Source organism: Ochotona princeps, chromosome X, assembly GCF_030435755.1.
Source record: "Ochotona princeps isolate mOchPri1 chromosome X, mOchPri1.hap1, whole genome shotgun sequence".
NCBI lineage: Eukaryota > Metazoa > Chordata > Mammalia > Lagomorpha > Ochotonidae > Ochotona > Ochotona princeps.
The window spans coordinates 6,268,452-6,296,204 of NC_080865.1; the positions used below are offsets into that span (position 1 = coordinate 6,268,452).

The 27,753-nt window shown below is 50.6% G+C and overlaps 3 protein-coding genes and 1 non-coding gene across 7 annotated transcripts in view; 2 read left to right on the plus strand and 2 right to left on the minus strand.

Annotated features, from left to right (window-relative positions):
* Positions 1-524: 524 nt before the first annotated feature.
* On the minus strand, positions 525-627 carry LOC118760448 (U6 spliceosomal RNA). The gene has a single exon (XR_004996790.2). It is a non-coding gene; the product is annotated as a U6 spliceosomal RNA (small nuclear RNA).
* A 15,539-nt stretch (positions 628-16,166) lies between these two features.
* Positions 16,167-19,463, plus strand: HSD17B10 (hydroxysteroid 17-beta dehydrogenase 10). The gene is made up of 6 exons (XM_058658401.1): positions 16,167-16,301; positions 16,678-16,842; positions 18,398-18,562; positions 18,663-18,791; positions 18,873-18,981; positions 19,172-19,463. Exons 1-6 carry the CDS (start codon positions 16,275-16,277, stop codon positions 19,360-19,362), a joined length of 786 nt encoding a protein of 261 aa, XP_058514384.1. The 5' UTR covers positions 16,167-16,274; the 3' UTR covers positions 19,363-19,463.
* Positions 19,464-19,602: 139 nt separating this feature from the next.
* Positions 19,603-27,131, minus strand: RIBC1 (RIB43A domain with coiled-coils 1). Of its 4 annotated transcripts, none has more exons than XM_058659241.1 (7): positions 26,992-27,131; positions 23,983-24,099; positions 22,737-22,818; positions 22,204-22,533; positions 20,773-20,891; positions 19,993-20,387; positions 19,603-19,857 (listed from the first exon to the last, which is right to left on the minus strand). In XM_058659241.1, the coding sequence occupies exons 2-7, from the start codon at positions 24,097-24,099 to the stop codon at positions 19,776-19,778; spliced, it is 1,125 nt and encodes a 374-aa protein (XP_058515224.1). In that variant the 5' UTR covers positions 26,992-27,131; the 3' UTR covers positions 19,603-19,775. The 4 variants fall into 4 exon arrangements, with proteins under 4 accessions (XP_058515224.1, XP_058515223.1, XP_004598370.2 ...); XM_058659240.1 differs by having other exon boundaries at positions 26,943-27,130; XM_004598313.3 differs by having other exon boundaries at positions 26,917-27,130.
* Positions 27,132-27,237: 106 nt separating this feature from the next.
* The window catches only part of SMC1A (structural maintenance of chromosomes 1A), a 42,361-nt gene continuing 41,845 nt past the window's right edge, over positions 27,238-27,753 (plus strand). Inside the window, exon 1 of the mRNA XM_058659239.1 lies at positions 27,238-27,438. Within this exon, the coding sequence (XP_058515222.1) occupies positions 27,330-27,438 (109 nt within the window). The 5' untranslated portion in view covers positions 27,238-27,329. The remainder of the gene's footprint in view (positions 27,439-27,753) is intronic.

Sequence of the window (27,753 nt, forward strand, 5' to 3'; positions counted from 1 at the left end):
GGAAGGCCCGACTGCTGGGGCTACTATCCCCACATGGGAGACCTGGATGGAGTCCCAGGCTCCTGGCTTTGGCTTGGTCCAGCCCCCACTGCTACTGGGGGTTTTGGAGAATGAGCAACTGGTTGAAAGTGTGTTCTCTCTCTCTCTCTCACCAAGCCTTCCAAATAAATGCAATAAACTTTTAAATATTTACTTATTTTTCATTGTAAAGTCAGATATATAGAGAGGCGGAGAGACAGAAAGGAAGATCTTCCATCCATTGGTTCACTCCCCAGTGGTTACAATGGTCGGAGCTGAGCAGATCCAAAGCCAAGAGTTTCTTCCAGGTCTCTCAACGGGTGCAGGGTTCCAGGGCTTTGGGCCGTCCTCCATTGCTTTCCCAGGCCACAAATAGGGAGCTGGATGGGAAGCAAGGCCACCAGGACGTGAACCAGTGTCCATATGGGATCCCAGCACGTGCAAGGCAAGGACTTTAGCTGCTAGGCTACTGCACTGGGCCCATAATAAACATTTTATTTTTTTAATAAAATATGGAACACTTGACCAATTTGCCTGTCATCCTTGCGCAGGGGCCATGCTAATCTTCTCTGTTTCAGTGTGCTGCCAAAGCAAGCATGAATAAACTTTTTTTAAAGATTTATTAATTTTTATTACAAACTCAGATATACAGAAAGGAGGAGAGACAGAGAGGAAGATCTTCCATCTGATGGTTCACTCCCCAAGTGGCCGCAATGGCAAGAGGTGAGCCGATCTGAAACCAGGAGCCAGGATCCTCCTCCCAGTCTCCCACGCTGGTTCCCAAGGCTTTGGGCCGTCCTCGACTGCTTTCCCAGGCCACAAGCAGGGAGCTGGATGGGAAGTGGAGCTGCCGGGACACGAACCAGCATCCATGTGGGATCCTGACAGGTGAAAGTTGGGAACTTTAGCCGCCAGGCTACTGCGCTGGGCCCAGAATAAGCATTTTTTAAAGAAAAAGATCCGGGGCTTGGGAAATTCTATAGCTCAGTAGTGTAGACTACTTGAAACTGCCTTGGTTTGCGGATCTGCAGAACAGGCGGAGGGAGTGGTCAGTCAGACCGGTGACAGCTGAGATGGCTCTCAGCTCTGCTAGTACGACTCTATTTGTTTAAGAAAAAGTAAAGAACTCCAGCTGTAGGCAGCTGCCTCGGCTGCCTTGTTCCTAGGCAAGTGTTACACCGCTGGGAGAAAAGCAGCCAATAGCTGGCAGGCATTCCAAACCACTCAAGTAACACTCTCAGAACACTCTTCCCTACATTGGGGTCTCTAAGATGACATCAAATGATCAGCTCCCATCCAGGGTGCTGGCAGAGTTAGGCGGCAAGGAGCAGTCCCCTTCCTTTTCCTCCCGCACATACAGGAGAAAAAATTGAAAAATTTGTGCCACCCACCTTCTTCCATATCTGACCCTTCCCGGCCCAATGACAGGCCCACATGGTATACGCATTGCTCTCAACTATGTAAACAACATTAAAAATAAAGTTTAAAAATTTAAAAAAGAAAAATAAAAGAATGCATGAACTCTTTAAAAGAGGGGTTGACATTGTGGCATAGCAAGCAAAGCCACTGCCTGTGATGATCGCATATGGGAATCAGTTCAAGACCCGGCAGTTCCACTCCAGTTCCCTGCTAATGGCCTGGGAAAGCAGCGCAGGGTGGTCCAAGCCTTCAGTCCCTGCCACCCGCTTGAAAACCGCTTGGGGAGCGAGCCAGCAGATGGAAGATCCCTCTGTGTCCATTTCTGTCACTTTGACTTTCCAATGAAAAGCTTTTTTTCTTTTTAACAACAAGATGATTTATTTATTTTTATTGGAAAGGCAGATTACAGAGAGGAGAGACACAGAAAAAGATCTTTCATCTGCTGGCTCGCTCCCAAATGGCAGCAGTGGCCAGAGCTGAGCCAGTCCAAAGCCAGGAGCCAGGAGCCTCTCTCGGGCCTCCCATGTGGGTGCAGGGTCCCAAGAGCTGGACCACCCCCCACTGCTTTCCCAGAGCACAAGCAGAGAGCTGGCTCTAAAGTGGAGTAGCCAGGACATCAATTGGTGCTCATATGGGATGCCAGTGCTATAAGTGGAGGATTAGCTTGTTGAGCTACAACTCCAGCCCAATAAGCGTTTTTTTTTTTTTTTTTTAAGATTTATTTATTTTAAACGGAAAGGCAGATATACAGATGGGAGGCGAGACAGGAAGATCTTCCGTCTGATGGTTCACTCCCCAAGTGGCCGCAACACCTGGAGCTGAGCCAATCCAAAGCCAGGAGCCAGGAGCTCCTCTGGGTCTCCCACACAGGTGCAGGGTCCCAAGGCTCTGGGCCGTCCTCGACTGCTTTCCCAGGCCACAGGCAGGGAGCTGGATGGGAAGCGGGGCCGCCGGGATTAGAACTGGCGACCATATGGGATCCTGGCACGTGCAAGGCGAGGACTTTAACCACTACGCTACCGCGCCAGGCCACCAATAAGCTTTTAAAACAACAAACATCCTTTAAAATAAAAACGAAAGGCAGGTAGCGTGGTACAGTGAGTTGGGCTGGCAGCTTACTTGATTTCTGATCCAACTCTCTTCTCATGTGATCTTCGGAGGCAACAGGTGCTGGCTCGGGTGCTGGGTCTCTCCCTCCCGTGTGGGAGACCCTGGTAGAGTCCCAGGCTGCTGCCTTCAGCCTGGCCCAACCCCAACTGTTGCAGACATTTGGAGAATGAACCAACAAAGAGAAGCATCTCTTCATCTCTCTTGTTCTGTTTTTCTCTGTCTCTGCTGTTCTACCATTCAAACTAAAAAATCAGTCAAGAAGTAAAAACAGAAGAAAAACTAAAGCTGGAATAAAAACAGCAAAATAGTAAGATTTGATAAAACAGAGTATTTCCTACTATTGACTACTATTATGCACGTTTGAAAAGAGAATACAGTAACTGCATGGAATATAAAAGCATTTAGAAAACAAATGAAATAAAAGGAGTCCTTATCATCTCTCCATATCTCAGCTCGATTGTCCGTCCTGCTACAATGGCACAGGAAAAGAGAAATCTTGGACTTGACAGTGGCTTTAAATCCTTTTTATGAGATAGAGAGGCGAAAAATTGATAATTCAATAAATTTTTCAAAAGGTTTCCTGTACCTAATTTGAATATGTCCCCGAGGATTGTGTATGCACTGCACACAGCACAGTGACTGCTGGAGGGGACAAAAGGAATTAGAGAAAGGGAGAGAGAGAAAGAGCCAGAGACACCACTCCCCCCAGGAAATGGGAACAAGAGGGGTTAGCATACCAGGATGACGTCACTCCTGAATATCTGTGGTACCCAAAAGTAGCATCCTTTCCTTTGTCTAGTTGTTGCTGCGGTTCCTCCATGGGGGACGGAGGCATGTTGAACTTGCTCCTTGAATGCTACTGTTATCCCCTCCAGGTCTCCCACATGGGTGCAGGGTCCCAAGGCTTTGGGCCGTCCTTGACTTCTTTCCCAGGCCACAAGCAGGGAGCTGGATGGGAAGTGGAGCAGCCGGGGCAAGAACTGCTGTTCATATGGGATCCTGGTAGTGCAAGGTGAGGGGTTAGCCACTAGGCTATCGCGCCGGGCCCCCACAGCTATCTTTAAAGACACCATCTCTGCAAGTAACTTCATCATGGGCCTAATAAGATGGCAACTACATTTCAGTGCCTGACACACAAACCATGGCTGGCCATCTTCCTATTCCGACCAGAGTGCCTTTAGGCAAAAGTCCATTTATGGGCCTGGCAGCGTGGCCTAGTGGCTAAAGTCCTCGCTTGAACGTGCCAGGATCCCATATGGTCGCCGGTTCTAATCCCGGCAGCTCCACTTCCTCTCTGTCTCTCCTCCTCTCTGTATATCTGACTTTGTAATAAAAATAAAATAAATCTAAATAAAAAAAGTCCATTTAGACTGCTATAACAAAACAGTGTAAACCAGGCAGCTTAGAAATAACAGAAACTTGCTTTTCCCAGTTCACAAGGCCAATAAATGAAAGGTCAAGGTGCCGGCAGATTGATTCAGTGTCCTCATGTGGTAGAAGGGACAACCAAGTTCTCCTGGCCTGACCTCATTATATTGAAGAGGCAGATATGGGGAGCTCCCACCTGTTGGTTCATTCCCCAGAGAAGCAGAGACAACCTGTTCCCCTGCAGCAGCCTGGGCTGTGCCAGGCTCAAGCTGAGAGTCAGGAGCTCAATCCATGTCTCCGGGGGGGGGGGGCAGGGACCCTGCCATCTGAGGCCACACCTCTGCTCCCTGGGCCTATATATCAGCAGGAGGCTGGAATCAGGAGGTGGAGATGGGCATTAAAGCCAGGAACTGGAACCAGCAGATAGAAGCCCCACACCCAACATATTTTATTAAAAAATAAATATTGAAAACGCTTAGGGCTGGCTGTCAAAAGATTTTATCATCTGTTTACACCAACATCTGGTGATGGGGCCTCACTTCCTTCTTTCTTGTCTCAACGAAAAAAAAATCTTCCAACTGGAAATCCTCACTCTGTCCCTTTGAAACATATATACGGTGCTGGTGCTGTGACTCAGTTGGGTAACTATCCACCCTACAAGCACCAGCATCCCATACAGATACTGGTTCAAGTCCCAGCTGCTCCACTTCCCAACCAGCTCCTTGTTTATTGCACGGGAAGGCAGTGGAGGATGGCCCAAAGCCTTCGGACCCTGCACCCATGTGGGAGACCCGGAAGAAGTTCCTGGCTCCTGACTTTGGATCAACTCAGCTCTGGCTGTTGTATCCACTTGGGGAGTGAACCAGTGGATGGAAGATCTCTTTTTCTCTCTGTAAATCTGCCTTTCCAATAAAAATAAATATGTCTTTTAAAAAAGGAAAGATATATAGTTGTATCCCCTGAAGCCCAAGTGTCATTCTCAAGGCCCTGGAAGCCATCCCTTGGGACTGAAGCCACCTGGAAGGACAGGGCAGCCATCGTCCAGGCTAGCTGGGAAGGTACCAGCTCCTTTGAGATCACTGCCAGCAAACAAGCACCGTTTGCCTAACTACATTTCCCTTTGAGCAGCCCGCTTGCACATTGTTTTCATTTCCCTGCCCCCCCACGAGCTCCCACCTGACCTCCATCCCTTGGTTCCTCTGCAAAATCCAAGTCACTTCTGCATGAGGCAGAATGGGGCTCAACCCTCTCCCCGTCTGCATCTACTGAATCAAATCTGATTTAATGCTTTGACAGATGTCCAGCTGTGTCTATCCTTGGCATAGCTTCACCTTCATGTTCCTTCAGAGCGTTGAGGGCCAACCAGGACAATGTTTTGTTCATGACTGAATGCTCAGGGGAGCCAAGAACACTTAGTCCTAGAGACATTTGCCAAATGAAGAGGGTGATGTCTGGTGAACGCAGGCGGTGAAGGCCCCCAAGGCTGAAAGACTATGTGGTCCCTAAAATCTCCATGGCTTTGTGGGAGCAGCTAGAGGCTCCCTTTCCTCCCCTTGTGGAAGTCTGGAGGTCAAAGTCATTAACTCAACCGTACAGTCTCCACTTTCCCTATCTATGCTCTCCCTCCCTCCCAGGGGTTTTTTGTTTGTTTTGTTTTTGTTTTTTAGTCTCAGCAGCAGGTTAAGGAAGCAGTGGTTTTTCCCAGCCAGAGGTGCATCTTCACCGCAGGTTGACAGGTCTACGCCGCGCAACGCAGCTCCCTCCCTTTCGACTAAGAATCACCCAGAATGTGAGGCGGGGCCCTGGAGCTGCCTGGAAGACTAGCACATAAATTGGGGGGCATGGTTAACCTCCAAATTTAGCCTGGGGCGGGGCCAGAAAGACTAATTTGGGAACGAAAGTCTCAGATGACTGACGTGGGGATGTGCGGGAGGGCTCGCGGGGACTAACACACCCACCCGTCTCTGTCTCCAGGGCTTTTGGTTCTCTGCCCGCCCCTCACCCCCACCCCCGGGAACTGCACATTAAAGACCAGACTAAAGCAGCAGCAAGTTTTACCTATTCTGTTCTGTGCCAAATAAAAGCGTGGTCTGGGACCTGCGCTTGGCCCACATTCCCTCACAGCCGTCCACTCCTCGGCCAGGTTCACCTGGGACACTCAGTGATAGCTGGGAGAACGCGACGCGCATGCGCAGACTCTTGCCGCCCCGGTTCCGGCTGAGCGGGGCGGCGGAGCGCCTGCGCAAATGCCGCCCACCCACCGTGCCCTGCTCCTGCTAGACCCGGAGCGGGTGGTAGCTGAGGGTGAGACTGTAGGGTCTTCGGCCCGCGACCGCTGTTCTTCCTCACTCCGGTGTTGTGTTCTAATATTCACTCGGTAAGCTCTATAGGACAGTTCCATACTAGAATTTTCAAGTGAGTCCTTCCCGTTCAGCCAGTGGTCCCGATAGTAAGAAAACGAATGAATGAATGACGTGGCGAGTCTAAGGTGTAGGCCCTCCAATCCTTGGTTGCAGCAATCAAAGAGGAGCTTGCTGCTGCCTGAACTCCTTCGTTGAGTTCCTGAAACCCACTGAAGGAGCACCCTGTGTGGTGGCCCACCCCTCCTTGCCTTTGGGAGCAGCCTTCAGGAGGCACAAAGTGGTTTGGGGTGGCAAAGGACACAACAGTAACCACGGCCGCAGCGGCCACTTGGAGAGTGAACCGGCAGATGGAAGGCCTTTCTCTCCCTCTCTCCTCTCTGCAGATTTGACTTTCGGCGGGGGCGGGGACAGCTCGCAGACACGGCAGGATTGGCTTGTTCAAGTCAGATCTCTGAATGCTCATTTCGCCGTGGAGCAAACTGAGGATGGGAAGCTGGTGACTGAACTAGATGCCAAGGCAGGTCTTTTGGGTGGGTGTGCCGTCAAGACTTGTCAAGGAAAAAGCCTTTAAACCTCACACGCAGAATGGGCACTCCCCCCCAACTCGCTCACTCTCTCTCTCTTTCTGTCTTTCCCCGTGCCCCCCCCCTTCTAGGTGTTGCTCAGTCACACTGGGGGTGGGGTGGGGTGACTCATCTCCCGCCCAACAGTTGCTTTCTTAAATCGTCCTGGTCAGGTGCGCAGTTCGAAGGATGGTCACAAGCTTTCTTTTACTTCTCAGTTTTGGGGACCAGGGGGGCGTTGTTGGAGAAACCGGTGTAGCTCTCCAAGGCTGCAGAGTTGGGAGGCTCAGAAAGGGCACTTGGGTTCCGATGGGCCTTGAGAGCGTGGCATCCACTTGGTGGGGGGTGCGCGGCTGCCCGCCCCAGGAGAAGGGCTCTGCGCTGGAGTGCTGGAGCCTCCCCGCTCCCAGCTCCCGCCCGCTGCCTGCCACGGCTGTCACTTCCCGCCCGGGTGCCATCTGCCCCTCCCATCCTGCCTCCCACGAGGCCCTCCACACCCCCTTTCCTGCTACCTCCACTTCCTCCCTAGCTTTCTCTGCTCTTTGCCTTTCTCGACTCCATACCAGAATATGGTCATTTCCTGCCCACTCCTCTCTGCTCTGAAAAACAAAACGCTGCAAAACAACAAGGCTTCTCTCGGCTTCCCTAAGTCAGCAGGTGACTCCCAGCTTTGTAGTTCGCCCACCTGGGCGGATGTGTAAACCTTGAGGCAATTCCTGCAAGGATGTGACAGGAAGGTGGCTATAAGTAGAACTGACAGCCGCGCAGGAATCACCACACTTTGGATTCCACCCTAAGCTGCAAGTTTATTGCCATGTCATACATATGCATTCATTCAATCACAAACATTGCCATGTGTTCGGTGCCAGGCCCTGCACTGCATTAGCAACGATGCAAAGATCGGGATCCATCCCTGATCTCTCAGGAGGGCAAGTGTTGATTCACAGGGAGACAGGTGGAGCTGTGAGAGCCTAAGGCTCACCATCCTGGAGTTCTTTGTGAGATAGGGTGACCAGATTTGGCAAATTAAAATGAAAGGTGTCACCAGATTTGAATTTCACATATGTAATAGAATTCTCAAAACATAAATGTGTTCTAAATACTGCATGGGGCATACTGATACTAAAAAAGGATTTACGGGCAGGCTTTTGACCTAGCAGTTGAGATGCTCCTAATCAGGTACCTGGACCGCACACCCTGCTCTGCTCCCGACTCAAGCTTCTTGCTGATACAGACCCTGGGAGGTAGTCGGATGCTCACATCATTGGGTTCCTGATACTTGAAGACCTGGATTGAGTTTCCAGATCACAACTTCAGCCCCAGCTGGGGCTGTTGCAGATATTTGGCAAATAAACCAGCAGATTCTCTCTCTGCTTCCCTCTCAAAGAAATATATAATTTAGGGCCCGGCGGCATAGCCTAGCGGCTAAAGTCCTTGCCTTGAACGCCCCGGGATCCCATATGGGCGCCGGTTTTAATCCCGGCAGCTCCACTTCCCATCTAGCTCCCTGCTTGTGGCCTGGGAAAGCAGTCGAGGACGGCCCAAAGCCTTGGGACCCTGCACCCGTGTGGGAGACACGGAAGAGGTTCCAGGTTTCCGGCATTGGATCGGCGCGCACCGGCCGTTGCGGCTCATTTGGGGAGTGAATCATCAGATGGAAGATCTTCCTCTCTGTCTCTCCTCCTCTGTGTATATCTGACTTTGTAATTAAATAAATAAATCTTTAAAAAAAATAGAAATTATTGTTTATCTGAAGATCAAATAGAATCACCAACCCCCCTATGTCTCATGCAGCAATACTGCTGTGGGGACTCTTACGTCAGGTACTGCTTCAGGAAAAAATGGTGTTCTATAGCCTTAAACACTCCTATAGCAGTTAAACATTCAGGAGCCAGAGGGGGGCGGGTGGTAGAGCAATAACCTAATAGCTAAAGTCTTCGTCTTGCATGTGCCAGCATCCCATTGGGTGCCTGTTCGTTTCCCAACTGCTGCATTTCCCATCCAGCTCCCTGCTTGTGGCCTGGGAATGTAATAGAGGATGGCCCAAAGCGTGGGAACTCTGCACCCAAAGGAGGCTCCTGGCTCCCGGCTTCAGATCAGCTTAGCTACAGTCGCGGTAGCCACTTGGGGGAGTAAACCAGCAGATGGAAGGCCTTTCTCTCTGTCTCTCCTCTCTGTAGATTTGACTTTCCAATACATACATACATACATACATAAATCTCAAATCTCAAAAAAAGAAAAAAAATAAAACCACTCAGGAGCCATTAGATGATGGCGAGCCTCAACAGCACGGGGCCCACTGAATGGAATAGCATAACCAAATTTAGGTTTTAGGAAGATGTGTCTATTGATTTCTTGGAGAATTCCTTTAGAGGAACAACAGTGGGGTAAAGCTAGTTGTGACTGTATAGGCATGAGAGTCTGAATGGTGACGGCAGGGGAAAAGGACAAAGGAGGAGCCAGACTCGAGAAGGATGTAGCAGTTAAGCTCTCAAGGCTTGGCGGTTGATTAGATATGTCTGGGTTGACTGGGAAGATAGTATTGCTGCTAACTGAAACAAAGCAAGCTTAGGGAATAATGATTGCATTTAGTTTTGTCGGAGGTGTCCAAGGAACATCTAGTGTGGAGGAACCAGCAGATTCCTGGCCAGATGTGTTACATGCTTCTGAATTTCAGTGGAGGGGAGAGAGAGAATTTGGAAAATTTCAAGAGGGAGGCAGTACTGAAACTAGGAGGAGATGGATAAGCTGTCCAGAGATGGACCAGGTTTTGCGGAAGCCAATGAGGGTTTCTTGGAGACAGGCATCAGTGTGTCAGGTGCAGCAAGAAAAGTCTGATTACGTGGATGCTGCAACATATTTTTGATTTGAACGTTGGGAAATTCATCCTGACCTTAGAATGGTACTACACAGGCTGGGTCTCGGGTGTCCCCTGCAGTCATGCTCATATCCCCTGCACTCTGTCAGAGTTCGAATTGTGCCCCAGATGACAGACATGCTTCGTCATCACTTGAGTTCCTTCATATTTGCCAATGGAACTTTTGAACCTGCCAGAAGCAGTGCAGCCTTGTCTTTGCAGAGCCAATTTGAGATGCCCACAAAGGGCATCTTATGTTTTTTGCTTTGGGTTTTTGTTTTGTTTTGTTTTGTTTTGTTTTGTTTTGTTTTGTTTTGTTGTTGGGAGAGCTTATATCCCAAGGTATGCTGGTTCTGCCCTTGTCATGAGTCTTTGCTCACCTCTGGTCCCTAGGTTCCCATGAGACATGCATCCAAACTGATGAGTATCTGTTGTATTTATTTAAAAGGGAGAGAGAGAGAGAGAGAGAGAGAGAGAGAGAGAGAGAGAGCAAGCGCTCTTCCATTCCTTGATTCATTTCCCAGCCCCAGTCAAAGCCATAGGACTGGAACTCCATCTGGATTTCCCACATGGCTGGCAGGGTCCAAAGCCCTTGGAGCATCTTCTGCTGTTTTCTCAGGAGTGTTAGCAGACAGCTGTCTGGGCAGTAGAGTAGTCTGGACTTGAACCCATATGGGCTGCAGACATCACAGGCAGTGGTGTAACCTTATGTACCACAACGCTGGTTGTTCCCTGTTTTTTCTTAGTCTCAAAACCAGAAGCACGTACAATAGAGAGAATGCTCAATAGTACATGTTCCCAAGGAGTGTGGGACAGTTTGGGACACAGAACCCACTAGGAAGGTCCCATCAGGGCCTGTTTTCTTGGAGACCAAAGAAAGGATGGTGTGGGTAGAGACAAGTTTGCAGATGACACGAAGGAACCCAATGACTTCCATTCACTCTGAACACACTTCTTAACCCAGAGTTTATAGACCCCATGGGGTCAGTGGATTGAATTCAAGGAGACCATGAACTTGGATGTGGGGAGAGTTGCATCTTTGTTTTTTTTTCATTATAACCAACAGAAATGTCTTATGCCTTTCTAGGGGATGTGCATAAAAACTACACTAGTATTAGGATTACATGTAGATTTGTCACCAATAGAAGTCAGATTTTCATAGCACATAACAGATGTTGCATTTTCCCCCAACATCATTATTCAAAAATCATGCTAGTTAATAGACCTATTGATAGGGCTCATTTTGTGATGTGCTAACCAAAAAGCAGAGGGTGAGCATTGTAGCACAGCAGGTTAAATTGCTGATGAGACACCTGTATCCTGTATCGGAGTGCTGACTCCTATATTGGATTTAAGTCTCACTGTTTTGATTTTTCCTTTTTTCCTTCAGATTTATTTATTTTTTATTTTTTATTTTTTAATTTGTTTAAAGAATTTTTTATTTTTATTGGAAAGTCAGATATACAGAGAGGAGGAGAGACAGAGAGAAAGATCTTCCGTCTGATGATTCACTCCCCAAATGACCGCAAGTGCCGTGCTGATCTGAAGCCAGAAGCCAGGAACTTCCTCCTGGTCTCCCACACAGGTGCAGGGTCCCAAGGCTTTGGGCCATCCACAACTGCTTTCCCAGGTCACAAGCAGGGAGCTGGATGGGAAGCCGGGCCACCAGGATTAGAACCAGCGACCATATGGGATCCTGGGCTTGTTCCAGACGAGGACTTTAGTTGCTAGGCCACCATGCTGGGTCCAAGATTTATTTATTTATTTTTTGAAAGTCAGAGTTAGGGAGAGACAGATCTTCCATCTTCTGGCTCACTCTTCAAGTGGCAAAGCAAGGAGCCAAGAGCTTCTTCCAGGTTTCCCACATGGGTATGTAGGCCCAATCACTTGTGACATCCTCCATTGCTTTCCAAGGTCATAAGCAGGAAGCTGGATCAGAAAGCAGAGCAGCCAGGATGGAAACTATCTCTCATATGGAATGCAGACTGTGGCTTAACTGACTACAACAAGATGTCGGCCCCAGTTACTCTGTTTTGGAAGTAGCTCTTTGCTAATGCATCGGGGAGGTAGCAGGAGAATGCCCAAGTGCCTGGGTCCTTGCTGCCTACGTGAGAAAGCTGGATAGAATTCCTGACTTCTGATTCATCTGGACCAGCCCTGGCTATTGTGGCCATTTGGGGACTGAACCAGCAGATCAAAGATTGGTCTCTTTCATCTCTCTTTCTCTGATTTTTAGGTATATGGAAATAAGTATTTTTTTTTAAAGATTTATTTATTTTCATCGGAAGGTCAGATGTACAGAGAGGAGGAGAGACAGAGAGGAAGATCTTCTGTCCACTGATTTACCCCCAAGCGGCTGCAATGGCTGCAGCTGTGCCAATCCGAAGCCAGGAGCCAGGAGCCTCCTTCAGGTTTCCCATGTGGGTGCAGGGTCCCAAAGTTTTGGGCCGTCCTCGTCTGCTTTCCCAGGCTACCAGCAGGGAGCTGGATGGGAAATGGGGCAGCCGAGATTAGAACTGGTGCCCATAGGACTTTAGCTACTAGGCTACTAGTACCAGGCTAGGAAATAAATATTTTTAAAAGTATATTTTCACCCTTTTACGAAGCAGAAACACATACATTATATTACACATACATTTGTTATTATTTTCGTAATTGTATTTCTTTTTTGTATATTTTTTAGAGTTACTTATTCGTCTGAAAGACATAGGTACAGAAAGAAAGAGATTTTCCATTTTCTAGCCCACTCCCCACGTGGCCACAATGGCCAGACTGGGCCAGGCCAAAGCCAGGAGCTTGAAACTTCTTTTAGATCTGCAGGAATCCAAGTACTTGGTCCATTCTCTGCTGCTTTCCCAGGTGTTGCAGGGAGTTGGACTGGAAGTGAATCAGCAAGGTTATAACACAGAGTCCATGTGGGAAGCCAGCATCACAGGTAGTGGCTAAATCCGCTGTGCCACAGCAATCCCTGAAAATCGTATTTCAATTTGATTGTCTTATTTTGTAATCCTACTTATAGGATTGAGACATTATTTTGGGAAGGGGTTCTTTAGTCTGCATCCAGAATGCCAGGACTGTCCAAAACATCAAAATGTTGCACAACACTCTTTCAAAGAATAGCATTAGCTAATAATTACACAGCTCTTGCCAAAGACCAAGGACTGTTCTAAGTCCTTCCTTGCTTATGTTTTTTTTAAGATTTATTTATTTATTTTTAAAGATTTATTCATTTTATTACAGCCAGATATACACAGAGGAGGAGAGACAGAGAGGAAGATCTTCCATCCGATGATTCACTCCCCAAGTGAACCGCAATGGGCCGATGCGCGCCGATCCGATGCCGGGAACCAGGAACCTCCTCCGGGTCTCCCACGCGGGTGCAGGGTCCCAATGCATTGGGGTGTCCTCAACTGCTTTCCCAGGCCACAAGCAGGGAGCTGGATGGGAAGTGGAGCCACCGGGATTAGAACCGGTGCCCACATGGGATCCCGGGGCTTTCAAAGCGAGGACTTCAGCCGCTAGGCCATGCCGCCGGGCCCAAGATTTATTTTTATTGGAAAGACAGAAATACAGAGAGGAGGAGAGACAGAGAGGAAGATCTTCCGTCTGATGGTTCACTCCCCAAGTAGCCGCAATGGCTGGAGCTGAGCTAATGCAAAGCCAGGAGCATGGAGCCTCCTCCAGGTCTCCCACGCGGGTGCAGGGTCCCAAGGCTTTGGGCCGTCCTCGACTGCTTTCCCAGGCCACAAGCAGGGAGCTGGATGGGAAGTGGAGCTGCTGGGATTAAAACCGGTGCCCATATGGGATCCTGGTGCGTATAAAGCGAGGACTTCAGCCACTTGGCTACCGCACTGGGCCCAGGACTGATTTTCAATGTCCAGCTCCTCATAAGCCTTCCCCCTCCCGGTGCATTCAAGGCGAGGACTTTCACTGTGACGCGATTGCGCTGGGCCCTCCTTATGTAATTGTTAACTCCTAGCAATCCTGCAAAGTAGTAGCTTTGACTATATCTACTTTTCAGAAGAGGAAACTGAGGCACAACAGTTCATTGTTCAAATCATTGAACTAGTAGAGCAGGGAGATGAGAGTCAAACCCTGGACTTCTGGCTCCAGAGTCTGAACTGAACTGAGAAAGCAGCGTTGAGTTGGTAGAATGTTTAGGGGAAAAAGGATTGAATGTCAGTGAGGATAGGTGGAGGGTGAGGGAGAATAGGAGAGTCTATGTTGTTCGGAAGAATAATAGGATGAGGTTGCCATGCTGGTAGCAAGAACAGAGTTCCACAGAACAACAGGGTTCAAAGAAAGAAAAGTGGAGTAGGGGCCAGTGTTCTTGTGTAGCAGGTTAAGCCACCTACAATGGCAGCATCTCATGCAGTGCTTGTTCGAGTCCAGCTTGCTACTCTTCTGGCCCCGCTATCTACGAATGCACCTGGGAAATCGGCAGATGGCCCAAGTGTGTGAGCCACTGCACCAATGTGGAAGACTAATGAAGCCCCCAGCTTTGAATTGGAAGAGGCCCAAGAATACCAGCAAACATAGTTGGAGGGAGAGAGGGTGGTGTGGAGAGGGAGGGAGGGCAAAGAATCATTGCTAGGAATGACAAGGACAGTAATGTGGCCTTGGCAGATTGTTAAAGGAAGGGAAGCTCCCTGAACATCAAGGAGATCTGTTGGAGCAAGAGATCTTAGCTCCCAGCCGTGCATGGTCTGTCTCACTTTGATTTAGGGCTTGATCTGCAACAAAACACTCTGCAAGCCTTTCTTAGATAAGCCATAAAATGTTTATTGAGCAGGGAGAATAAAATAAGCAAAGATAAAAGAGCCCAAGGTAAGAGGAAAAAGGGGAGATTACTGCTGCCCACAGCAGTAATTTTCCCCACAAGATCATATACCTGGACCTACATATGCTCTCAAGATTAATAAACTCGGGCCTGGCGGCGTGGCCTAGTGGCTAAAGTCCTCTCCTTGAACGCGCCAGGATCCCATATGGGCACCGGTTCTAATCCCGGCAGCTCCACTTCCCATCCAGCTCCCTGCTTGTGGCCTGGGAAAGCAGTTGAGGACGGCCCAAAGCCTTGGGACTCTGCACCTGTGTGGGAGACCTGGAAGAAGTTCCTGGATCCTGGCTTTAGATCAGCATAGCATCGGCCATTACGCTCGCTTGGGGAGTGAATCATCGGTAGGAAGATCTTCTTTTCTGTCTCTCCTCCTCTGTGTATATCTGCCTTTCCAATAAAAATAAATAAATCTTAAAGAAAAACTAAAAAAAAAAAGATTAGTAAACTTAGTACATTCACTTGAAGTGCCCAGCACATGCCAGAAAGTGTTCTTGGCATTGGATAGGCACAAAATAAACCTGTGGGACAAAACCCTGAGGCTTACCTTTTAGCAGGGAGATAAGTATATGAGCAAAGACTAGGTAAACCAATGCACAGGCTCATAAGCCTTGAGGCCAAAGCCATGACCTGGAAACCATGCATCACTAGATGACAAAACCGGATACAAATAGTTTTTTTTAATTTATTTATCTTATTGGAAAGGCAGATATACAGGCCGTCCTTTCCCAGGCCACAGGCAGGGAGCTGGATGAAAGTGGGGCCACTGGGTTTAGAACCGGCGCCCATATGGGATCCCGGCGCATTCAAGGGGTGGACTTGAACCGCTATGCTATCATGCCAGGCCCCCAAACAGTTTTTATTCTTACTTGCTGTGACTTTTGCTACCTTACACTTAAGAACCATTAATGTTTAATCGTGACACCCAGACTTTTCTCACTAGTTATGTAATACAGCCTATGTCCTCCTTTCTAAACTTGAGAAAATCCTGATTTTTAAAAACACATCCAATGTCAAAATTGAAAAAAAAAGGGGGGGGGGAGGATTACGGACCTGTAAATGCTATAAAGAGAGTTCAAATATGGAATGGCAGAGGGAAGAGGCAGGTACGCAGGAGTGGTCAAGAAGGACCCGTGTGGGGAGGCGACATTTTTTTTTAAAGTAGATTTTACAGAGAGGAAAGGACAGATAAAGAAGACCTTCCATCTACTGGTTCATTGCCCAAATGGACGCAACAATCAGAGCTGACCCAAAGCCAGGAACGTGGAGCTTTTTCCTAGTCTCCCACACGGGTGCAGGGTCCCAAGGCTTTGGGTTGTCCTTGACTGCTTTCCCAGGCCACGAGCAGGGAGCTGGATGGGAAGCGGGGCTGCCAGGATTAGAACCAGCGCCCATATGGGATCCCAGTGCGTGCAAGGCGAGGACTTTAGCCACCTGGCTCCGTACTGGGCCCGGGACTGAGTTTCAATGTCCACCTGCTCATTCACCTTCCCCCTCCCCGAAGCGCTGCCTGACTGAAGGGCAGGTGGCGTGATGGTTTTGGGCTGCTGCTATTGGAGACTTTCCACCGCCTGGAAAAAGTTTCTAAGGACTTTTCGTTTCCTGGCCTAGCGCCCGGAGCAGCAGCCTATGCCCCTACGTCCTGCGCGGCAGTTGACTGTCCAGGGGTAGGCCCCGCCCCGCGGCTCGGCCTCGGCCAATCAGCGAGCGCTTGCAGCCCAGAGTGTAGAAGCTGGGGAAACATGGCTGCGGCGTGTCGTAGCGTGAAGGTAGGTAGTTTCTTTCCTTTGCCGCCTGTCCCGCTACATGGGCCGGGATGGCGCGGACGCAGAACCTGCGGGGCGACATCGGTGTCCCAAGAGACGGTCGTCGTTTTGCAGGTCTGGGGTTGCGGCATTTGAGCTCAGGCAGTGAAGTCAGTACCTACTCCGGGGTGCACTCGTTTTTATTGAAGGGGTCGTAGGACTGGCTGCCGGCATTGAGACCCGCCCCCCCCCCAGTTCCCCCAGTCAGAGGACGCGGCACACCTGGGTCGTACCAAAGGGGTCACCCGGAGCCGCCCCTCCCCCTTTCTCCGCAGAAGCTGGGAGAACGGATAGGTGAAAGGACGACAGTGGTGTACAAACTGTGTCTCCCTCTTCCCAGGGTCTGGTAGCCGTTATAACCGGGGGAGCCTCTGGCCTGGGCTTGGCCACTGCGAAACGACTAGTGGCTCAGGGGGCCTCGGCTGTGCTTCTGGACCTGCCCAACTCCGATGGGGAGGCGCAAGCCAAGAATTTAGGAAAGAGCTGCACCTTTGCCCCAGCTGATGTAAGTGCAATTATCTCTCATCTCCTGCGATGTGGGCTGTCATGTGAGCGTGCTGTGTCCATGGCCTTGGCCCTTTTCACCCTAGCCTTCCAAACTTTGTGGGAGTATCTGTGATGTCAGGAGTCACAGCAGTGGGGGAGGGGACGTGGCTGAATGTCCCGGAGGCAGTTGGAAACTGGATATGTGTGCTAGCCTAGAATTTTACTAAGTTGAAAACCTGTCATCATAAAACAAAGTGCAGAAAGTAGAGCTTGATGCATCCTTTTGGACGGTAGGGATCTCAAAAAAACACTAGTTTTTCTTCTTGTAATTTTTTTTTTTTTTTGAGATTGATTAACCTCAAACTGCACAGAATAGAGCTTGATGGATCATTTTGGTGGGTAGCGATATGAAAAAAACTAGTTTTTCTTCTGATTTTTTTTGAGCTTGATTAACCTCAAAAAGAGAGAGATCTTCCAACCTCTGTTTGATTACCCAGGTAGACTCAAAGGCCAGACTAATACCAGGAACTCTATCCGGATCTCCCACATGGGTGGCAGGGACCCAAGCTGTTGGACCATTGGACCATCTTTTATTACTTTCCTCACACCATTAGCAGAAAGCTATATTTGAAGTGGAGCAGCTAGGACTAAACCAGCATCCACAAGGGGCACTGGTGTTGCTACCCTACACCACAATGCTGGCCTCAGTGATTTTCAAAACAGACCCAAAGCAATTGGAAGTCTGCAGAGGCATGTGGATTGATTTCTTTTTCTTTTCTTTTTTTTTTTTTTAAGATTTTTTTTTAATTTGAAAGACAGATTTCAGAGAGAGAGGAAAGAGAGATCTTCCATCCACTGGTTCACTCCTCAAGTGGCTACAATGGCCAGAGCCGAGCTGATTCAAAGCCAGGAGTCAGGAGCTTGTCTTGGGTCTCCCATGTGGATGTAGGAGTCTAAGGACTTGAGCCATCCTCCATTGCTTTTCCAGGTCAGCCCCTGCCTGCATCAGTCCCTGGCATGTAAATTTCTTAAGGAGGATACACTGAAAAGTTTTATAGTCATGCCCTATGGAATATCTAAGGTCTTCTCCTTTGCCCGACTCTTCTCTCTCAGTTCTACCATAACCCTTTTCCCTTAACTCATACAGTTCTGTTTCCAAGGGCTGGTCCAATGGCTTAACTGGCTAATCTTCCCCTTGCCTTGAATGCACCAGGATCCCATATGGGTGCCGGTTCATGCCCGGCAGCTCCACTTCCCATCCAGCTCCCTGCCTGTGGCCTGGGAAAGCAGTCGAGGACGGCCTAAAGCCTTGGGACCCTGCACCCGTGTGGGAGACGTGGAAGAGGCTCCTGGCTTCAGATTGGCTCAGTTCCAGCCATTGTAGTCATTTGGGTAGTGAACCAGTGGATGGAAGATCTTTGTCTCTCCTTCTCTCTGTTAATCTGCCTTTCTAATGAAAATAAATGAAAACAATTCTGTTCTCAGCCAGAGAGCAAACCTGTCCTCTGCCCCCCTAGTGTAGAGGTGAGACTATGTCCTGGGAGATGCACACTTTGCCGTTTGTCCCTTTGAAGGTGACCTCTGAGAAGGACGTGCAAGCAGCTCTGACTCTAGCAAAAGACAAGTTTGGCCGAGTAGATGTGGCTGTCAACTGTGCAGGCATCGCAGTGGCCATCAAGACTTACAACTCGAAGAAGAACCTGCCTCATGCCTTGCAGGACTTCCAGCGGGTCCTCAACGTAAGGCTTTGCAGGCTTTCTTAGTGGTAGGAGTTCAGAGGTGTGTGGGAGGACCCCCTTCTGCCTTGGCTCCTACGTCATGACCCCTCCCATCCTGCAGGTGAATCTCATAGGCACCTTCAACGTGATCCGCCTGGTGGCAGGGGAGATGAGCCAGAATGAACCGGATGAGGGAGGCCAGCGTGGAGTCATCATCAACACTGCCAGCGTTGCTGCCTTTGAGGGCCAGGTGTGTGGGCAGGGCCAAGGCTTGTGTCTCCACAGTGACTTGTGGAGGCCCTCCCACCTATGATTTACACACCTTCCCCAGGTTGGCCAAGCTGCATACTCGGCTTCCAAGGGCGGCATAGTGGGGATGACGCTGCCCATTGCCCGGGATCTGGCTCCCATAGGCATCCGGGTGATGACTATTGCTCCAGGTATGCAATTTTTCCTCTCCCTGCTCTGCCTAGGTTTGGTTGGGATCTGTGGTCATTGAACAGGGAAGTGGTACACCATCTAAGCGATGGCACTCTTCCATCTGTGGGCCCCAGGGAAACGGCAGGGGGAGGAGGGTCTGGGGCCAGATGAATGCCATGGGCAGGACCCTGACTCTGGCATCTCCCCTAGGCCTGTTTGGCACCCCGCTGCTGACCACTCTGCCAGAGAAGGTGCGCACCTTCTTGGCCAGCCAGGTGCCCTTCCCCAACCGACTGGGTGATCCTGATGAATATGCTCATCTGATCCAGAGCATCATTGAAAACCCGTTCCTCAACGGAGAGGTCATCCGGCTGGACGGGGCCATCCGCCTGCAGCCTTGAAGGGAGCAGGCAGAGAAGACGTGTTCCTCTGCCTCCCTTCCCAGTAACTGCCCACGGGTCACCCTCTGTGCCTAATAAAGTTCGTTTCTCACAGGGCATAAGCGGCGTTGTGTGCCTGCAGGTGGACTGTTAGGGGGAAGTGTGAGAGCCCTGGGGTAGGGATGGGCGTGGCTGTGGGGATGGGTGAGGCGCTACATTGCACTGTTTGTGTCCTGTTCCAACAACATGTGACCTTGAGGCTAATGAATATATGTATTTTCTCAGGTAGAAAGTGAGGGTATTGGCTCAGATCTCTCCCACTGGGGGAATGGGTTAGGGGTGAGGGTTCGGAGACTTTGTCGACTTCCCCTCCAGGCATCTGTTGAGCTTGATGAAGAGGAAGGTGGTGGGGGGAAGAGATGCCCATTGTGAACTCAGCGGCTGCTGGTGTTGAACTGCAGGTAGTACTGGTCTGTAGGCTGGTTGGTGTAGATCATCGAGTTCAGATGCTTCTGCCTGTGAAAGAAGGTCAGAGCATCCGGCTGCAGGGCTGCCCCCATCTGCCCTGCTCCCTGCCTCCCTTCTGCAGTCTCCCTGGCCGTGTATCCGTGCTACAGCCCCGCTGCCGCCACTGCCCAAGACCTGACTCACTGAGCTTTTTGCTCGGAGGCCAGGTACTGGTTGAGGGAGCCTAGCCCCCTGCGCAGTTCGGCACACAGTATCCTCTCCTGCTCTTCCAGCTCCTCTGTCGCCTTGGCTGCACACACTGTCTGCTTTTGCCATTCGGCCTCCTGAGCTTTCTCAGCCTGGCGCTGGGCCTCCCTCTCTTGGCGTTGGGCCTCCTGGGTCTTGCGGATGGCTGCTCGTTGCTCTGGAGTCATGCCCTTCCAGCTGTGAGGCAGGACCCGGTGCAGGGCCTTGATGTTCTGGGCCACCTTCGGGTTCTCGGTCAGCAGGTCACTGTTGACCTGGCTCCATATCTCCTTGCGGTTGGCCTCCTGTTCACGCTGCCGCTCGGTGCGCTGCCGCCTGGCCTTCTCAGCTGCCTGAGAGAGTGCTTGAGATGGTAACCATTTGCTGCCCAGCCTCAGGCAGACCCTCCCGAATGGGGGTGGGTGGGAAATGTAGCCTCCTCTCAGAGGAAAAGAGAGGGGTGGGGTGATTGGGAAACTGTAACCCACCCACCCTGCCTCAGGCTGAAAGGCTGAAGATGACGAGGCACTATCTTGTTCTCTAGTCTCCTGCATCTGCCGTTACAGAGCGGCAACCTGTGCCCCAATAGGGACAGCAAGGTGAATGGCAGGTGCTGATTGAAGAGGGGCTGGGGATGCATGAGGGGTCAGATATGCTCCAAGTCCCCTGGGACTTCGTTCAGGGGCTGGGGAGAACCTGGGCTGAGCCTGGGCCACCAGCTGGCTCAGGCCAACATACCTGAGCCTTGTTGGCGTTGGCCATCGCACACTTCATGGCTATGCGACAGGACTCCTCCAGCTTGGCGATCTGACTGGCCCGCAGCTCTGCGGCCATCCGCAGCTGGTCACTGAGCACATCTATGGACGAGAAATGTGACCAGGGCCCTGAGGTGGCCTGCTGCCTTCCTGCTTGGCTTACTTGACCATTTGTTTAGTAAGTCTTGGATCTGTGTGTGTATGTGTGTTTCTGGGAGGAGGGGAGCGTCCGAGCTGAACGGCAGCAACAAGGTCTTTGTAAGTGCCCAAGTGAAAGATGCTGCTGCCTTGTGGACTGTGGTCCCCATGCCAGCTCGAGCACTTCTGGCCTTACAGAAATTTCTTTCACTTCTCTGAGCCTCAGGCCAAGGGTCATGTGTTGGATCCTGAAGACACCATGGAATTATATCCTGGCCTCCAAGGACTCCCTGTCTAGTAGGTGAGACAGATGAAATATAATTGAGACCATAAGCTGGAAGGGACACTTGGAGAGAGGCATGAGAGCACTTCACAAAAGCCAGTGGAAAAAGGAAATTCAAAGGTGTTTCTTTGGGTGCACAAACCATTGACATGCATCCAGTTTTTTTTTTTCATGTGGACATTTCCCACAAGCTTTTTGAAGACTCATACATAGGGTATTAGGTGGTGAGTGAGACTAAGACTTCCAGGAGGAGGTGCTCCTGGAAATAGATACAGGCAAGAGGAATAAAGGGCATTTGGGACTGGAGGCGCAGCGTGTGCAAAGGCATTGACGACCTCCCCCCCCCACTCTAGCTGCAGCGTTCTTGCTGTTCTGGGACCTGGTAGACACTGTACCATGCCATTGGGATGCAGGGGTGGATGTGAGAGAGATGCCTCATCTTCAGCAAGTTGGGAGAGAGGGCAGACTTTGGACAAGTGCTTTCCTAGTTAGCTACAACCATGGTCAGCAGCCGGCAGAACAGGGTGCTCTCATGGAAGGCGAGAGTCAGTAGGCAAGACTTGATCCTCGCCCTGGAAGGAGTTCTTCTAATGGGAAGAGAAGGATGCAGCCACAGACAGACGCAATTGGCGGCCTTCTGTGTGGTCGGCATGATTATCCCCATGTTGAAAGACGAAGAAATTGAAGCACAGACACAAAGCATCAGTGACCACACGAGCCAGTGATGGCGGAGCTGTTGAATTTTTGCACTATGGCTGCCTCCAGGTAATGAAGTTAGGTTCAACAGCTACAGTGTCAGTTACTGGAGGAAGTCAGGGAGGTTGGGTCTATACAGGCTCACTTTTCAAGCAAGGGCCACATGGGTAACTGGACCACCCTACTGGTCTTTTGGCTTCTGTGCCCAACCTAGGACAGCCGTGCCCTCTAACCCCCTGCCCCCCATCACCCATGCCCCAACTCCGGGCTCTGAGTCTGGAGGACAGCCTTGCTTACCTACACGCATCTGTTCAGTCTTGGCTTGCTGTTGCTGTTGCACCTGAGTATTCAGGCTGGCTCTGAACTGCTCCTGCTGCATTCTCAGGCATGCAGCCTTGTGCAGGTCCTCCCCAGAGAAATACTGTAGGCTGGAGGCGTCACAGTAGGGATCACTGACGCCGGGCTGTGGCCACAGTGGGTTTGAATTCCAAAGGTTGTATTCATTCTTGTGGAGGCACTCCTTCTGGTCCAAGCAATTTTGCATTGTCTTAGCCTGCCGGTAGGCACGTTCTGCTGCTTCCTTCTCTAGCATTTGGGATGCCATGTCATGCTGTATATAGCTGACACCTGATAGGAGGAGGGCAGTGGCAGAGAGAAGGCAACACAGGGCAGACAAAGCCTACTCAGTATGGCTTCTGCTTCCCTGGGCCCATTGGGGAGTCCTCCCCCCAACCCCAAGAGGCAGAACTGCCCTACCTTAATCCCCTCAGGCTCTTGTTTTGCCACTCCCTGCAGCCCCCACAATCTAGCCTTTGGCCTTGGACTTTTACCATAAACATGCTCCTTGTAGCGCTCTTCGGCTTCCCGAATCTTTCGCTCTTCCACCTGGTTGTTCAGAGCTTCAATATCCACCTGGTTCCAAAGAAGGTAGGTAAACCAGGGTAGGGGCTCACCATGGAGCCTTGGATGCTCTAGCAAACTGCTCTGAATTTACTACCTTTCAACCCCTCCTGTAATGCCACAGGACCTGATGCATGGAGCTCTGACCCCCGAGCATGGCATCTAAGCCCATCTGTGCTGTAGCCTCCTGTTTCCCCTCCTGTCCCAGCACATGAGCCCCTCAGGGCTGGCCTTACAGCTCCTGTGCCTCACAGGCTGCCTCCAACCTAAAGTAGAGCTCCCTCTACTTGACACAGTTGGTTTCTCTCTTCCCCCAACCCCAGGTTCACCATACTGACCTCCCAGGCAGAATCTACTGCCATCCAGCTGAGAACCTGTGCTCCACAGGATGCTAAAGCTGGCCTCTCCTGCAAGCTGACAGCACTTGTGGGGGCAGTGACAAGGCCCTTACTCATCGTCGTCTCCCCACTACTCAACATGGTGCTCGGCACAGAGGAGCTCCCCCAGGAGCTTACTTGCCTCGACTCCCCTCAGCACTTCTGGTACAGAAGAGAAGCCTAGAGCTCAGAAAGGACAGGTGACCCATCTAGAGGCATACATCTAACCGACAGCAGACCTGGCCTTGGACAGGGGGCATATGGCGTTTTTCGTGGAAGACCCCATGCTGCATCCTCCTCTATCCACCCAGCCATCTTTTAGTTTCATGAATTATCAGGATTTTCTCTTTGTTTTTGATCATGACTCATTTAAAACAGTTCAAAAACTACAACAGGAAATAATACATTTTAGTGACAGTGAGTGTCCCTTGCCTGTGTGTACCTCAGCCTGGTTAACGGTTTATTACATAGCCTTACATAGAGGTGGCTTAGGCATATGCAATACTTAATATCCTTTAGGGCTCTTTTGGCTGCCTGTTGCCTATCTCTTGAGACCCAGGCCATATGGTCCAGGACTGACTGGAGAAGTCAATTGCCATTCTTCTCCCATACCATCCAGTCCCTCTTCTCACGTCCTTCCTGGAGCTGTGTGTATGTGTGTGCCTTCTCCTTATCTCCTGTGGTTCCATCCCTAGGGCCTGTCTGAGTCAGGGAAAGGCCTATAGCAGGGACTGTTATATTCTGCAGGTGTCAGATGAGCTGACCTTGGCGCTGAGAAATAGCGCTATTGCCCACTCACCCCTATGAGTCGGTTCCGCACATTGAAAAATCGGTTCTGTCGCTCCTTTTCTCTATTTCTTCTGGCCTCAATGGCTGCCATCTCCTTGGGATCAGCTGACATATCTAATTTAAACATCTGGAGAAAGGGGGCAGAAGAAGGCCTGTCAGCATAAGCTATCATCCTGGACTATACTCCTCCCTCCGTGCTTCCCCAGTCACTGGTTCTGATTGATTTTCTTTTTCGGCATAGTTCCTATCTTGGTTGTCGTTGCCCTAATTCAGACCTCACACTGGTGTCAGCAGACCATCTGGGGAAGGCTCTACTAGCCTTCCTCGTCCCACTGTCACCCTCTCTGCACTGCCATTCTATCGTCTGAAACCTTACCAAGCAGCCTTCAAGCACATGGCTCCATGGAGCTTGCAAGGAGAGGCCTAGTCCCCTATGGCCAGTTCTAGAAGGTTCTTCATAATCTGATCCCTGCTTCCCTTTCTAGGCCTCAGATACATTTGAAAGCACTTACCCCTTTTATTAGACTCTGCTGACTTTTCCTCATTTCAGCAAGTGGGCCCACCATTCATCCTTCAATTCTTCTCTCTCACTCCTCCCTCCTTCAAAACACACCTGCTCCAAGTCCCCATTATCACCTTCCTGAGTGACTGCAAGGGTCTCTACCTTGCTTTCCCTACTGCCCCTGTTGTCTGCTGAAGCTCCCTCATTACACAGAAATCAGACGCACTTTCTTTTCTACAATCAAGTCCCTCCTTTACTTTTGTTCCTTATACTCTAGTTAAATGAAAGATTCACATCTTTCTTCATGTTTTGGGAAGCCCACTTGTGGCATGTGAGTCAGCCAAAGCTGCAGCTAACACCAGCTCTACAAACAAAAATATGAGTGTATGTCTTCTACTGCACTTACAGTAAGATCCCAACTCTTCCTTGTGCACTACTGAGATCCAGCTCCTTCAATTCCTCCTACCACTAGCTCCCTTGCCTAGGGTGCTCCAGGCACAACTGGCCTCAGACCAGGAACCCAACAGTCAGAAACCTCAGGGCCTTCCTGGTGTTTCTTTGTTTGCAACATTGTTTCTAAACTCTTCCCATAGCCATTCTGGTATGTTTGCATTTGAAACCATTTTTGTAGCTGTGAAGCCATTGGTACACACAGGAGAATGTATATAACCCATATGAAAATTAGAAAGCAGGAAAATAGAGACCCATGAATGAACTCTCCAGAGGCAAAGAGGGAGAGAGAGAGAGAGAGAGAGAGAGAGAGAGAGAGAGAGAGAGAGACTGACTCTCATCTACTGATTCACTCCTCGAATGTCCAGAGCAGCTGGGGCCAGCTAAAGTTGAAAGCTGAGAGTCAGGAATTCAACCTGGGTCTCCCATGTGGGTGGCAGGAATCCAATTACTTGAGCCATCATGGCTGCTTCCAAGAGTCTGCATTAGCAGGAAAGAGAGAGAGAGAGAGAGAGAATATCTTCCACCTGCTGGTTCACTCCCCAAATGGCAGCAAGGGCCAGAGTTGGGCTGGTCCGGAGTTGGGAACCAGGAGCCTCATATGGGTCTCCCCATGTGGACAGGTGCAGGGGCCCAAGCATGTGGACCATCCTCTGCCACCTTCCCAGGTGCATCATCATTGAGCTGGATCAGAAGTGCAGTTGCCAGGACTCAGAAGGTTAGAAAGAAGGACTCTCAGGGGTTATCTAACAGATCCTTCAAATGGGGAGGGGAGGATAGCTGCCCTAGCCAGGGTTGGGCCGAGCTAAGGCTAGGAGGCTGGAACTCCATTGAGGTCTCCCATGTGGGTTCAGAAGCCTGAGAACTTGGGCCATCTTCTGCTGCTTTTCCAGGCCATTAGCAGGGAGCGGACAGAAGTGGAACAGCCAGGACTGCAATTGCCACCCATATGGGATGCCAGCATTGCAGGCAATAGCATAATTGGCTGCAACACAACGCTGGCCTCCTGACTTTTGACTTTTTAAATAAGTCTGACTGCTGTGTTAAGAACACATGGGAGGGAAGGGCAAAGCAAGGCTTTGAAGTAGCATAGCAGTCAGGAGGCTGCTGCAGAGTCGTCTGGGCGATGACGGTGATTCCCGCCCAGCAGGCTCGTAGCAGCTCAGGTAGTGATGAAGGTCAGAATGGGGATGCACTTGGAAAGCAGAGCTGACCAGACTGCGCGACAGATGTGATGTGCATCATGAGTGAGGGAGGAGTAGTGAACAACTACTGGGTGGTGGGAGGTCCAGAGGAGCAGTTTGGAACAAGGAGAGTTTGAAGGATCTGTTAGATAACCTACCCTGAGAGCACACAGGCAGCAGAGTCAATTTGCTTATTGTGCAAAAATATTTGCTTGCTGCTCCACATGCAAGGAGTGCACATCCCTATCTTATGGCCCTGAAAGTCAGCCACGTGGTGTGCAGGTCCTGCTGTGAAATGTCACTATCAAAGGATGAGGGCTGCTCCTTCAGCAGCCAGGCTGCAATGGTAACATACAGCAGTGATGTAGCCGACTCCCAGTGCAAGAAGCAGCAGTGAGAATCTTACAAGTTCCTGAGATTTTGGGGGGGAGGGGGTTTGAATCTAAGGCTTCAGATCATTTTTAGAATTCGTTACAGGAATAATCATGACAACCATTCGTTTAAGGCTAAGAACAGCATTAATCCGGACTCACAAAATACTTCTGTCAGTAAGGAGCCTAGATTTTGAAGCTCCTAGCTTGGATTTCAGCCGCCGCAGGCTGTAGCCTTCTACAGCCCAGGGGCACTTACAGCCTGGCTCATACCCCACGTCCCACATCACATCACCATCGATAAGGGCTATGCTCAATCTAGTATGGTTCCTTCTGCTGGTCCCTCCTAGCTCACCCTCAGCTCTGCAGGGTCCTGCCAATCCCCGATCCGGTTCCTGTCTGACACAGTAGGCTAAAGTCCCAGCCCAAGTTCCCACCTTCCACCTGCTCCAGAGGGCGTAACCTTGCTATGAGTTGTGATTTGGGTCAGCAAGTGTGGGCTCGGATCCCACCTGCCTCCGACCCCAAAAGCTGCTCAGAATCCTCCAGGCAGCGTCTCTACTGCTAGCTCCGCCTTAGCAGTAGCTCGTTGCAGCCACGCCCGACGATGAGAGGCGGGGCCTAAACGACTGGTATCGAATGGCATCCGTGGCAACCGATCAACAAAACGCTCGGCGCGCGCGCCGGCAATTCCCGCCCGCGGTTCCGCTCCGCGGCGGAAGTCGGAAGTCCCGTTGGGCCCTGTCCGGACTCTCGCGAAACTTTGTCTCTGCCCGGCCTGCACCGCGGTGTTTCCCGCGCGGGCAAGCTCGGGTCGCAAGAGAGTTGGGCCTTCCTTGCCGCCGCCGGGATGGGATTCCTGAAATTGATTGAGATCGAGAACTTTAAATCGTACAAAGGTCGACAAATTATCGGACCATTTCAGAGGTTCACCGCCATCATTGGACCCAATGGCTCCGGTGAGATAAAGCCAGCCGAGGCCCCGCGAACGGCCCGGCTCCCCCCTTCCCCCCGTTCCGCTATCAGAGTAGTACAGCCCAACACCTGCAACCAGAAACTTTGCGAACCCTAACGGGTGCGCTTGGCACCTCTGGGGGGTGGATGGGCGGCTGAGATCCATGCTACGATTTTCCCTTTACGGCAGGAGGGCTCGCACTCGAACCTCCTGCCTGAGATCTTCGTGGGCCCCACTCGGCTCGCGGGGGAAAGAACCCATCACTGAGAGACCCCGCCCACTGCCCCTCCCGCCCAAAGAGGCGCGTCCGGAACCAGCT

Excerpts from the sequence above, each read along its gene's own strand:
- HSD17B10 (XM_058658401.1), top strand. The coding sequence starts at position 16,275 with ATGGCTGCGGCGTGTCGTAGCGTGAAG. Across the intron at positions 16,843-18,397 it reads GCACCTTTGCCCCAGCTGAT|GTGACCTCTGAGAAGGACGT; the intron begins GTAAGTGCAATT and ends GTCCCTTTGAAG. Across the intron at positions 18,563-18,662 it reads ACTTCCAGCGGGTCCTCAAC|GTGAATCTCATAGGCACCTT; the intron begins GTAAGGCTTTGC and ends CCCATCCTGCAG.
- RIBC1 (XM_058659241.1), bottom strand. The coding sequence starts at position 24,099 with ATGTTTAAATTAGATATGTCAGCTGATCCCAAGGAGATGGCAGCCATT. Across the intron at positions 22,819-23,982 it reads TGCGGAACCGACTCATAGGG|GTGGATATTGAAGCTCTGAA; the intron begins GTGAGTGGGCAA and ends CTTTGGAACCAG. Across the intron at positions 20,388-20,772 it reads CCAACGCCAACAAGGCTCAG|GCAGCTGAGAAGGCCAGGCG; the intron begins GTATGTTGGCCT and ends GCACTCTCTCAG.